The sequence below is a fragment of the Hipposideros armiger genome, unplaced genomic scaffold (assembly GCF_001890085.2).
Source record: "Hipposideros armiger isolate ML-2016 unplaced genomic scaffold, ASM189008v1 scaffold_466, whole genome shotgun sequence".
In the NCBI taxonomy this organism is placed as follows: domain Eukaryota; kingdom Metazoa; phylum Chordata; class Mammalia; order Chiroptera; family Hipposideridae; genus Hipposideros; species Hipposideros armiger.
This window is the reverse complement of record NW_017731816.1, coordinates 985,254-996,463: the sequence shown is the minus strand read 5'-3', so window position 1 is coordinate 996,463 and position 11,210 is coordinate 985,254. Positions and strand designations below refer to the sequence as shown.

At 54.0% G+C, this 11,210-nt stretch overlaps 1 protein-coding gene across 4 annotated transcripts; it reads left to right on the top strand.

The window, feature by feature from the left end:
- Window positions 1-8: 8 nt before the first annotated feature.
- SPRED3 (sprouty related EVH1 domain containing 3) lies at window positions 9-9,726 on the top strand. 4 transcript variants are annotated; one of them, XM_019666224.1, is made up of 6 exons: window positions 9-136; window positions 1,632-1,719; window positions 2,965-3,133; window positions 3,229-3,311; window positions 5,372-5,515; window positions 6,300-9,726. In XM_019666224.1, exons 2-6 carry the CDS (start codon window positions 1,636-1,638, stop codon window positions 6,969-6,971), a joined length of 1,152 nt encoding a protein of 383 aa, XP_019521769.1. In that variant the 5' UTR covers window positions 9-136; window positions 1,632-1,635; the 3' UTR covers window positions 6,972-9,726. The 4 variants fall into 4 exon arrangements, with proteins under 4 accessions (XP_019521769.1, XP_019521766.1, XP_019521767.1 ...); XM_019666221.1 differs by having other exon boundaries at window positions 1,632-1,812; XM_019666222.1 differs by lacking the exon at window positions 9-136 and having other exon boundaries at window positions 1,664-1,719; window positions 2,083-3,133; window positions 6,300-9,725.
- The last annotated feature ends 1,484 nt before the right edge of the window (window positions 9,727-11,210 follow it).

Genomic DNA, 11,210 nt, shown 5'->3' with positions numbered 1-11,210 from the left:
CTCCTGGTGCCCGTCTCTAGCGCCGCCGGAGCCTGCGAGGGATCCGGAGAGAACAGGAGGAGGAGGAGGAGGAGGAGAAGGAGGAGGAGGAGGAGGCCACGTCGCCGCCGCTCGGAGCCCGGCTGGAGCCTCCCAGGCAGGTGCCGAGGGGGGCGAGGGGGCGGGGGCTGACAGACCTTCTGTCCCGGTGTGGGGGCGGCCAGGACCGCGCTGCACCTCATGCCCACTGGGGCGCCCCCCAGATCCCAGCTGGAAGGACAAGGGGGTGGGGGCTCCTATACTGCGCGACAGCCATTTGGGGTACCAGTCTCCATTTGGGGGGCCTGGACTTCCTCTGAGGACGCTCCATTCATAAATTTCCGTACTGGACCCCAACCATTGAGGAACTGTGGAGCCCACTCCCCCCCGGGAAACGTGTGGGGAGTGTAGGGCACCCATAAATTCCGGCGTCCCATCTCAGCTAGGCCCTGGGGGGGGCCCTTGCCCTGTTTCTCTGCTTCACCTGTTGTCGGGGGAGGCGGGCGGACAAAGGAAGCAGCGTCACGTGACTGCTCATTCACAAAATCCCATCCCATTGAGAAAAGGGGGCTGGGGGCGCTGCTGCCGCCCCTTCCCCTACTGAAGGGCGGGGAAACCCCAGCGTTCTGCAGGTGGGGGAAGGGGCTAGAGCTCGTTGCATGGGTCCCTAAGTCTGGGACGCCAGGGTCCCTGCGCTAAGTGGTAGTGAGGGACATCTGGACGCTGATACTGATTACTGGGCGGAGGGCTACGTCTCCTGAGCTGGGGGGCGGGGTAAGATGGCTCTGAAGGATGCTGGGGCGGGGAGGAGGAGGAGGAGGGGGAGGGATCAATCCCCCCCCCCCACCCCGCCAGCCTCTTCCCATTGCCTTTCTTAGGCTGGGGCCGAGGGAGCAGGTTTGATTTTTTGTGAATGAAATGCCTCTCTCGATGTGTCTCGGTCACCGGTTTCTGGCTTCCTCTACCTCCCTCTCCCTTTCGGCCTCTGTCTGGCCATTTCTGGTTCTCTCCCTGTTCCCTGACCATCTCCCGTTGCTGGGTGACTCAGTGAGCTTTACATCCGGTCTCATTCATAAATCCGGGAAGGAGTGGGGGAAGAGAGCCTGGTTTTCTCACCAAGCCAGTGGCCTGGGCGGCAGGGTGCGGAGGCAGTGTAGGGGGGACTGGAGCTGAGTTGATGGGCTCTAAGAAAATACGTATACACAGGCACCCAGCTGTGAGGGGGAACTATGGGTGGGGCAGTGAGTATGAGAAGGGAAGAGAAGGAGATAGGGTTGAAAGGGGATGAACAGGAGGGGGATGGGAAGTGGAAAACAGAAGCTGTGGGATGCGAATGGGAAACATGGGGAGAATGAGAAAAAGTGGGTATGGAGAGAAAGGTAGATTTGGAGAAGGTAGGCATGGGAGAAAAAAGATAGCATGAGGAAGAAAGAAGCCATGCTGGAAGAAGGCGGGCATGGGGAGGGAAGGCGGGCATGGAAGGTAAACCGGTGAAGGGTGCAGTGGATCCAGATGTGAGAGACGAAGAGGGGAGATGAGGGTTGGGGAAACATTGAATGGGAGAGCAGGATTGGAGCTCACTGACCGTGTTGTCCCTGTCCCCCCACCTTTAGGTACATGGTTCGGGTCCGAGCTGTGGTGATGGCCCGAGATGACTCCAGTGGGGGCTGGCTGCCTGTGGGGGGCGGGGGCCTCAGCCAGGTGAGCGTATGTCGGGTCCGAGGGGCCAGGCCCGAGGGGGGGACCCGCCAGGGGCACTACGTCATCCACGGGGAGCGCCTCCGGGACCAGAAAGTGAGCCACCGTGGGCCACGGGAGTAGGGTGGGGGCCTGGGGAAATAGGGGAAATGGGGCTGGGAGTGCAGAGGTGAGGTCAGGTCATCTCAAGTCTGGGAATTAAACCGGGATGTGGGATGGAGTTTGGAAGTGAGTATCTGTCCTGTGGATAAGAGTTGGGAGTTTCTGGAACATTTTGGGTATTAAACAGGTCCTGTCCACTGCAGGACTATCACAGGAGCCTCCTTCCTCACTGTTCTCCTTGCCCTGCTCCCTCCCCCACCTCAGTGTGCTCCACAGGGGCCCTGCTAACACCTGACTCACATCATATCCCTCCGCTCAGAACCCTCCTGTGGCTCCATCTTGCTCAGAAATCCTCAACATGAGGCCCTACACCACTGGCCTCTGTCTGCCCTAAGTATATGGAGTCATTTGGCGGGGGACTATCTGGAAATGTCAAATAGGGTTTACAATCCCATGTGTGGGTCCAGCAGAAATATTCTGGGCTGTCTGGCCTGATTTGGAAGGACAGTGTTGAAGTTTCAGCTGGGGGCATAGAAGAAAGAAAGATTCAGATGGTTTGCAAAGGCTCTGGGGAAGGGTTGCATTTCAGAGCAGAGGTCCAAAGGGACAATGCAGGGGCATTTGAAATGGTGTGAGGGAATATAAGTGATGTTGGACAAGGAGATGAGGGAACATCTAAGGTGTTGACCAGCATGTGAGGAGAGATTTGTGGGAGTTTGATAAGAATTTTTGGGGTTGCATATTAGGAGATTATTAAGGCATTAGAAGGGGATTAACAGTAATATTTTAAGGTGTTCAATAAAGTTTGGGGAGTACTGTTGAGTCAGAACGAGGAATATTGGGTTGTCAGAAGGGGGCTAACTAATTCTTTGAGGCATTCAATAAAATTTGGGTTCCTATTGGGATATCAGAGGGCATATTGGAAAATGTAGGGATCAAGGGGCTTGGAGAAATATTGGTGTATCCGTGTTGTGCTCAATAAAATTGGGGGGTGGTATTGTAGTGTCAGTCAGGGTTCAGGGGTACTCCTAGGATTGAGAAATGAGGTTTGTGGGATGCTTGGGTATGCAGAGAGGCTGGGGTGGAGGGCAAGTCCCAGGTATGGCTGGAGGGGAGTGTTTCACCTGGCTTCTTCCTGCCCCTCAGACCACCTTAGAGTGTACCCTGAAGCCAGGCTTGATTTACAACAAGGTGAACCCCATCTTCCATCACTGGAGCCTGGGTGACTGCAAGTTTGGGCTGACGTTTCAGAGTCCTGCAGAGGCTGATGAGTTCCAGAAGAGTCTGCTGGCTGCTCTGGCAGCGCTGGGTCGAGGTGAGTGGTGCCGGTGGTGGGCATTGGGTCTAGGGTGAAGGGGTGGGGGAAGCTGGGGCCCAGGGAGCTCACTCTCTGCCTCTCTCCCTGCCCAGGCTCGCTCACCCCCTCTTCCTCCTCCTCTTCCTCCTCCTCCTCCCCTTCCCAGGACACTGCAGAGACCCCCTGCCCTCTGACGGTGAGTCTCCAGGACCAGCTCTGCGGGGAGGGCAGGGATTTGTTTCTATACCACAAACATTCTTGAGCACCTACTGTGTATCAGGCACCATGCCACGTGCTGGGGACCGAAATCTGTGCCCAAACTATCAGTGTCAATTCATTCTGAGTTATTCTTGTTTCTGTGCTGTCACGATAGAACACATTTGCACATTCATTCAAGGGTATTTATTGAGCACCTTCAATAAGCAGTGTTTTAGGCACTGGGGATACATCAGTGAACAAAACAGAGTCCCTTTCCTCACGGAGCTTCTCTTCCAGTGTGCCAAGGTGGAAAATTTTCAAAAGATAAACTATAAAAATGAATAAATATGAAAAGTAAATGGATGAAGAAATTAATGACAAGTCCATCCTTTGATTTCTCAGGGTACAAACCTTGGAGTCATCCTAGACTCCTCTCTTTTCTTATGCCCCTCATCTAATCTGTCAGTTAAGTATTGGCTCCACTTTCAAAATGATCAAACTCTGCCTCCAACCTGGCACTGCCCAACCTCATTTTCCAACTGGACCATCTCACCAGCTTCTCATTGTCAACTGCGCCCCTCCTATCTGTACTGTCTGTTCCCCACACACAGCCAGAGAGACCCTATTGACATCTAAGTCTGATCATGGCCACCTCCACTCAGAACCCTCCTAGGGCTCCATCTCACTCAGGGTAAAGGGCAAAGTTCTTATAGTAGCACATGAGATCCCACACCATCTGGCCCCCTCTTATTCTCCCTCTTGCTCACTCTGCTCCAGCCACACTGGCCTCCTCCCTGTTACTCCAAAAGGGCAGGCACAGTCCTGTCTCAGAGCCTTTGCACTGGCTGGTCCTTCTGTCTTAGAACACTCTTCCCTAAATTTCCACATGGCTCATTCCCTTATATTCCTGAGGGCTTTACACATGTTACCTTCTCAGTAAGGCTCTCCCTGAGGAACTCATTTAAAATTGCAGTCTCCTAATGCTCCTTATCATGTTCTAATGTTTTCCCAGCTTCTAAGATATTTTCCTTATTTTGTTTCCCAATAGACAATTTTCTTCACTATTAGTTTATTGTCATTCTCCCATGCTATCATGTCAGCTCCAGGTGGACAAGGATCTTTTGTTGCTTTCTTGCTGCATCTCCAAGGCTTAAAACAGGGCCTGGTATACAGTAAGTGTTCAGTAAAGATGTGTTAAATAAATTTATTGAATCAATAAATGCACAGAATGTCCAATGCGATTTGGCACTTGCTGGGAACAGTGGGAGTTTCTTGAAAACACTGGGAGGAACAAAACTGGTTTCTTGCGCAGACAAGGGGGGGCTCTCCCAGGGTAATGGGAGATGCAGGTGGGTCTACAAAAGTCACATAGAGAGTTCTCGGTTATTGAGTGCTTACTCAGGGAAGATGCTGTGCATTCAATGCTCTATTTTACATCCTCACAACAGCCTCTGTGAGCCTGGCATGTCGTGGGTGCTCAATGAATGGGTATTGAAGATAGTAAATGGATGAGGTAGGATTGATTCCCAGGTTACAGAAAGGAAACCAAGGGTCTGAGAAGTGATGTTACAGCTTGTAAAGGACAGAGCTTGGTCTAGATGGGAAGGAACACATTCCAGGTGGGTGGAGCTGCCCCAATAAAGGTGTGGAGGTGGGAATGGGGCAGTAAGGCAGCTGACGGGCCAAGGGAGAGGGCTTCTGAGAAGAATGAAGGATGATTTGATGTTCTGTAGGTTGGTGAACCGAGCAGATAAAAAGAGGGGGTCAAATAATAACCATTTCCAGCTCTTCCTGAACTTCAGGCACGTGTTATGCCCTTTACAGTGGGTCCTAACCACAGCTTTATGAATAGACACTATTATGATCATTTTACAGTGGAGGAAACTGAGGCTCAAAGAGATGAGTCACTTGCAGAAGGTCACAACCAGTCAGTGGCAGAGCCAGGGCTTGAACCCAGGCCTGTCTCACTGCAGAGCCCTCGGTCGCAATGGGAGGGGGTCTATGTGAGGGCATCGGCTGTGCCGGGGGTCTGGCTCTGAGGCCGCCAATCTCCCCCAGTCCCACGTGGACAGCGACTCCTCCAGTAACAGTCGCCAGGAGACGCCTCCCACCACCTCGGCGGCAGCCCCCATCATCACCGTGGAGTCAGCTTCTGGCTTCGGGCCGGCCACGCCCCCCCAGCACCGCCGCTCCTCCACTCAGGTGCGCCCTCTGACCCCCAGCGGAAGTCGGGTTCCAAATGGGGCCGGGGGCGGGGGGCCGGGATCCCGAAGTGGGCAGGAGCTGAGACTGCAGAGGGGTGAGAAACCACAAACAGATGCTAGGGGATGGCTGACCTGAGTTAATGGAGTGAGGGTGGTGGAGCTTGGAGGCCGAGGTTCCTTGGAGGGAGAGTTGGGGGAGGGCATCCCGTGTCTCCTGCGCTCTTAGACATTTTGGAAAGTTCTGAATTCCAGAGGGGTTTGGGGGACGACTTGGACAATGACTTCTTCCAGTATATTAAGAGGGGTGCTGGTACTAAAGGAAGGCACTCTTCAGACTGCTTAATTCATGAGGTGGGGGGTTGCTCAGCATCCAAGAGGGTAAATAAAAGGGACCTGGGGCGGGACTTGTAGTGCTGAAGTAAATGGCTGGGGTCCAGAACACCTGGATCTGAGCATAGAGGGGGCTGGGACTCCTGGATCTTGATTGAGGATAGGACTGGGAGCCGGGACTACTGGGTCCTTAAGGTGTGGGCTTGGTGCCTGGATTCTTCTGTCTGTCCCTAGATTTCCTCTGTCCCTGGGAGAGGAATGGGGCTGGGGACTTGGAAGTGTAAGTGCGGACTCAGGCACTTAGGATCCCAGGACAGGATGCTCAGATGAATGAAGCCTATGGCAGGGTCTTTGGATTCTCGGGTCTTCTGAGACGGATGGATTGGGATTGCAGCGGGATGTGGGGGATCACAGACCCCGCTAACCTGTTCTCCTGTCCCTTCATCCTGCAGAGCTACCCTCCGCTCTTACCATTCACGGGAATTCCGGAGCCCTCAGAGCCGCTGGCTGGGCCAGGGGGCCCAGGTTGGGGCGGCCGCGGCTACGAGGATTACCGGCGCGCCGGGCCGCCCGCACCTCTTGCCCTGTCCACCTGCGTCGTGCGCTTCGCCAAGACTGGCACGTTGAGGGGCGCAGCTCTGAGGCCCCCCGCCGCCCTACCGGCCCCTCTCACAGAGGCTGTGCCCCCAGCGCCTCCGGCTCGCCCACCCCCAGGCCCGAGCCCAGTCACCGCCGCGGCGCCTGCCAAGACCTCCCCGGAGGCGGAGGAGGCAGCGCGCTGCGTACACTGCCGCACCCTCTTCCGCCGCCGAGCAGATGGGCGTGGTGGCCGCTGCGCAGAGGCCCCGGACCCGGGTCGCTTGCTGGTGCGCCGTCTCAGCTGCCTGTGGTGTGCCGAGAGCTTGCTCTACCACTGCCTGTCGGACGCAGAGGGCGACTTCTCGGACCCGTGCGCCTGTGAGCCGGGCCACCCGCGCCCTGCTGCGCGCTGGGCCGCTCTGGCTGTGCTCTCCCTGGCTGTGCCCTGCCTCTGCTGCTACGCGCCCCTGCGTGCCTGCCACTGGGTGGCGGCGCGATGCGGCTGTGCCGGCTGTGGGGGTCGCCACGAGGAGGCAGCGCGGTGAGGACGGCCTAGTGGGTCCGGTCCCCGGACCAAGGACCCAAAGTTGAGGGTCCCGGACCCCGGACTCCGTTCAGACCCCCAAACTCAAACCTAGGCACACCCGCAACTTGGAGCTCGAGTTTGGTTTGAGACCCCAGATCTGGAACCTGGACCCTAAACCTAGGATTGTGAGACCCCAGACCCAGTTTCATTGGGATGTCTGTCCATGAGGTCCCAGGCACCTGAGTTCTGGCGTCCCCATCCCTCCTCCCCCACCCTTGGCCTAGACTGAGGAGATTCAAGGCATCCCCAGGCTCCACACCTCAGGCAGGCCTGGGAGCACATGGATCCCTGACAGACACAGGGCCCTGAACCCTCAGATTAACAGCCCCAGAATTAGTCAGAAGTTGCCAATACCTGACGCTGCCTGTATACAGCTACTTCCAGATCTTGAGACCACAGGACCCAGAATCACCCTGAAATGGTCCCTAAATGCTCACCTAAAACCTGGGTCACCCATATCAGATATTCTTGTAGCCCCAGGACCCCTGAAACACTGAGCCCTCTTAAGATGTCATGAGTGCTTGCATATGCTCAAACTGATGTGCTCTGACCAAAATGACTAGGGAGACCCATCTCAGAGCACTGCTCCCCTCCCACCAAGATCCAGATATCAGACTCCCAGATGCTCCAGGAACCAGGGATCAAAGACCTCTATAGACCCACCCACCCCAAGCCAGTGTTTCCAGGAGCTTTGTATCTCATATGTAGGAGTCTGAGGTGCCTAGTACTCCCAGATAGAGGACTAAAGGCCACTAACACCTCAGGGCCCAAAGACACTGGTCCCAAGTCTTCAGCCCTCTTGGACTTGGATTTCAAGCCCCAGAATGTCCCGGAATCTTTGGCTGCTTTGTACCCACAGATCCCCAATCTTCTAAAGGTTGGGAGCCCAGCTCCCAGAAGATGGGATGTTCATGACAATGCACACCTCTGACTCCTTGTCCCCCAGTCCCTGAGTGATACCCAAGGTGCTTTAGGAGCACTGGATCCAAGACCCCAAGGTGCCACTGACCTTCCAAATTCAGGGCTCAAGCCTACACAACATTGGGATTGTCCGTGACCCCAAGACCTTGGTCCCTCCATACCAGAGACAGATCTGAGGTGCCTCAGGGCCCTAGCATATCCAGATCTGATTTCTCTGGACTGAAACCACTCACTCTAGCCTGATACTCCCTGAGACCTACTGCCCCTGGAATTCTGCTATCCATAAGCCCCTGAGACCCCGAGGTCCCAGACTCTGGAGTTCTGGTCCCAAGGGCCCCAGCCCAAGCCCCCAGCATCCCACAGAACAATCCCTTTGCCCTAGGAAAACCTACCATTCCGAGCTCATGTTCCTGGATTCTGGGACCACTGAAAGCTCCCCAACTCCTGTCTCTAGGACCAAGCATCGCCACAGATGATTTTGCAGGCTGTTCACCAAGCAAAGGCACATGGCCGAGGTGGTGAGTGGGGCTAGAGTTCACACTTCACTCTGCTGGCCACACTGTGCCCTCAGTGGAAGGTGCGCCTTTTTCTAAGTTCCACAAAGGCAGCTTTTGGGCTAGCTATGGCTCTGCTGGTGTGTGTCTCTCTCTCGCTCTCTCTTCCCCCCAGCCTTGTGGACTCTCCCGCAAGCCCAACCTTGAGCCCTAGCTCTAGTCCAAGCTATGTCCTGCCTTCCATTAACCCCTTCTCCTCCATCTTAGAGTTGGGGGTTGCTTTAGAAAGTTTGAAAGCTTGTTTCATGGCCCTCAGACCCTTCTTTGGGGGGGAGGGGGCTGCTAGTTTTTTTCCCCTTAGTGGAATGTAACTTCCAGAGTACCTCAAATCTGATGGCCTGAATGGGGGTGTGTGGTGGGGGGTGGTCAAGGTCTTGGAGCAAGACAATCTCAATGTTGTATGGGCTTGGGACCTGCATTTGGTCCCAAGCATCTGGAAATGTGCACTTACCTTTCTTCATTACCCAGACTTGGATGGCCTTGTGGGAGTTCAAGGGATAAGTCAAGGGGGCCAGAGGGATAGAGCCTTCTGTCACTCCTTTAAATTATTAACTATTTATTACATCCGGAACCTGTGAGATTCAGCTCTCCCAACCAGACCCTGGAATGGGTGAGAAAAGGGGGGTGTCCCTCCCATCCCCACTCTGCCCAGCTCTCATCACTGTCAGACCCACCAGAGCTGAGGGTGGAGGGACTGGGGGCTGGGGCTGCCTGGATCCTCATGACCCTCTCTGTGCCTCGGTCTCCTCCCTTCCGTGGTGGGCGGGGGGGAAGCTCCATTCTTAACCTACCTCGTTTTGGGGAGGGGTGGGACGGGGGACCAGAGTGCTGTAAGGTGCTGTGGGATCTGCGGATGAAGCGGTGGGGGCTGGGGAAACCTTCCCCCAGCCCTCACCTCCCAGCACCACCTCTCCCAGGTTTCCCAGTCCTGCTCCCTGCTGTTACCCACCTCTGATCCATGAATTCTCTTCATCACCCCCAAATTGGGTGCATGGAGGGCTGACCCTGGGAGCCAGGAAGACCTCAGACCCTGGAGCCCCCAGGCCTAATTTCCCAGCTGCTTGCCCCTCCGATTGGATGCTTGGCCCCCAGACATTTATCTTCCTGATCTTGATTCCCAAGCCAGTCTGTGATCTCAATATTGTTATTGTCAGTGCAGGCTGAAGTGGTGGGGGAGGATGGGGGCCAAAGACCCAGCCTTGTCATCGGGGGAGGGGGCATGAGATATCCGCTCCAAGAAATGTTGTGACAAAGTCTCAGCCTGTGTTTTTTATTTGCATCGATGTGCCCTATCCACTCACCTTCCGGAACCACTACCCAATTCTTTCTTCACATCCTTTAGTACCAAGCATACCCTCTAGCTGAGTTTTATACATTTAGTCACTCAAGTACATTTATTGAACAGAGCACCCATTATATGCCAAAGCCCTGTTCTAGGCTCTGGGGATAAAGCAGTGAACAGACAAAAATCATTTCTGACAAGGAGCTTATGAACTTTATAGTGAAAGAGACAAATGACATGTGAGAAATTATATGCACTACAGAGAAAAAGTGGAGATGGGGGATGAAGTCAATTTTAGCCGGGGTGGTCCGGTTAGGCCTCACTGAAGAGCATTTGAATAAAGTCCTGAGGGAGGTGAGGGAATCCTGTGGATGTATATGGGAAAAACAATGCAGGTAAAAGGAACAGTCAGTGTAAGTGTAAGGCCCCAAGGGAGGAGTATGTCTGGAAAATCTGAGGGACATCAAGAGAGTGTTGAGAAGGGCAAGCAAGGAGGCGGGTACTTAAGAGATGAGGGCAGAGGTGACAGCAAGTCTGTGGGGACTTGCAAGCCATTATATGGACTTTGGTGTTCACTCTGAATGAAATGAAGCTACAGGAAGACTCCAAGCATGGGAGGGATGTGACTTGATTAGGTGTTTACAGGTTCCCTCTGACTGCCTGTGGAGAACAGACACCAGGCGGGGGTGAGGGTGGGGGTGTAGAGACAGGGAGGAGGCTGCTGTGATGGACCAGGGTGAGAGCAGTGGAGGTGGGGAGAAGTGGGCAGATACTGGCTCTGTTTTGAAGTCCAAAAATTTAAATATGGGGTTCCATACAGAAAAGTCAAGGTTATGACTCAAAGGTTTTTGGCCGGAGCAATTTTTAATGTTTCATTCAGGTCAACAGATGTCCTGCTTAGTACCCGGCCTTTGGGTAGATAGGACTAAGGAGGAACAAGGTTCAGGGTAGGCTCTGCCCCTGAGGAGGAAATTCTGGTCCTTGTTCTTCCTCGAGGCTCAATGCCTTGCCTACCCCTGCTCCCAGCAGAATTATCTAGGAACTACTAGAGACCAGGATAAGAGTCGGGGGGAGAATAAATCTGGAACAATAATTTGAACAGCAACAAAACAGTAACAGTAATAACAGTAGTATTAGATAGGTTAAGTGGTTAAAAACATGGACTTTGGGATGAAATCTGAATTTGAGTCCTGACCATGTATTCACTGTGACTTATCCTTTCTGAGCCTCAGTTTTCTCCTCTTGTCAAATGGGCATAAGCTACTTAGCCCAGTGGCACACAGGAAACGCTCAATATATATACTGTTATTCTTAATTGAGTGCCACCTATGTGTCTACTGAGCATTTACATACAGGACTCTAATCCTCACAACTCAAACAGGTTAAGTACTATTATTATCCCCATTATAGGCTAGGAAGCAATTTGGCAGGGACACAGGTG

Excerpts from the sequence above, each read along its gene's own strand:
- SPRED3 (XM_019666221.1), top strand. The coding sequence starts at position 1,636 with ATGGTTCGGGTCCGAGCTGTGGTGATGGCCCGAGATGACTCCAGTGGG. Across the intron at positions 3,134-3,228 it reads TCTGGCAGCGCTGGGTCGAG|GCTCGCTCACCCCCTCTTCC; the intron begins GTGAGTGGTGCC and ends CTCCCTGCCCAG. Across the intron at positions 5,516-6,299 it reads ACCGCCGCTCCTCCACTCAG|AGCTACCCTCCGCTCTTACC; the intron begins GTGCGCCCTCTG and ends TTCATCCTGCAG.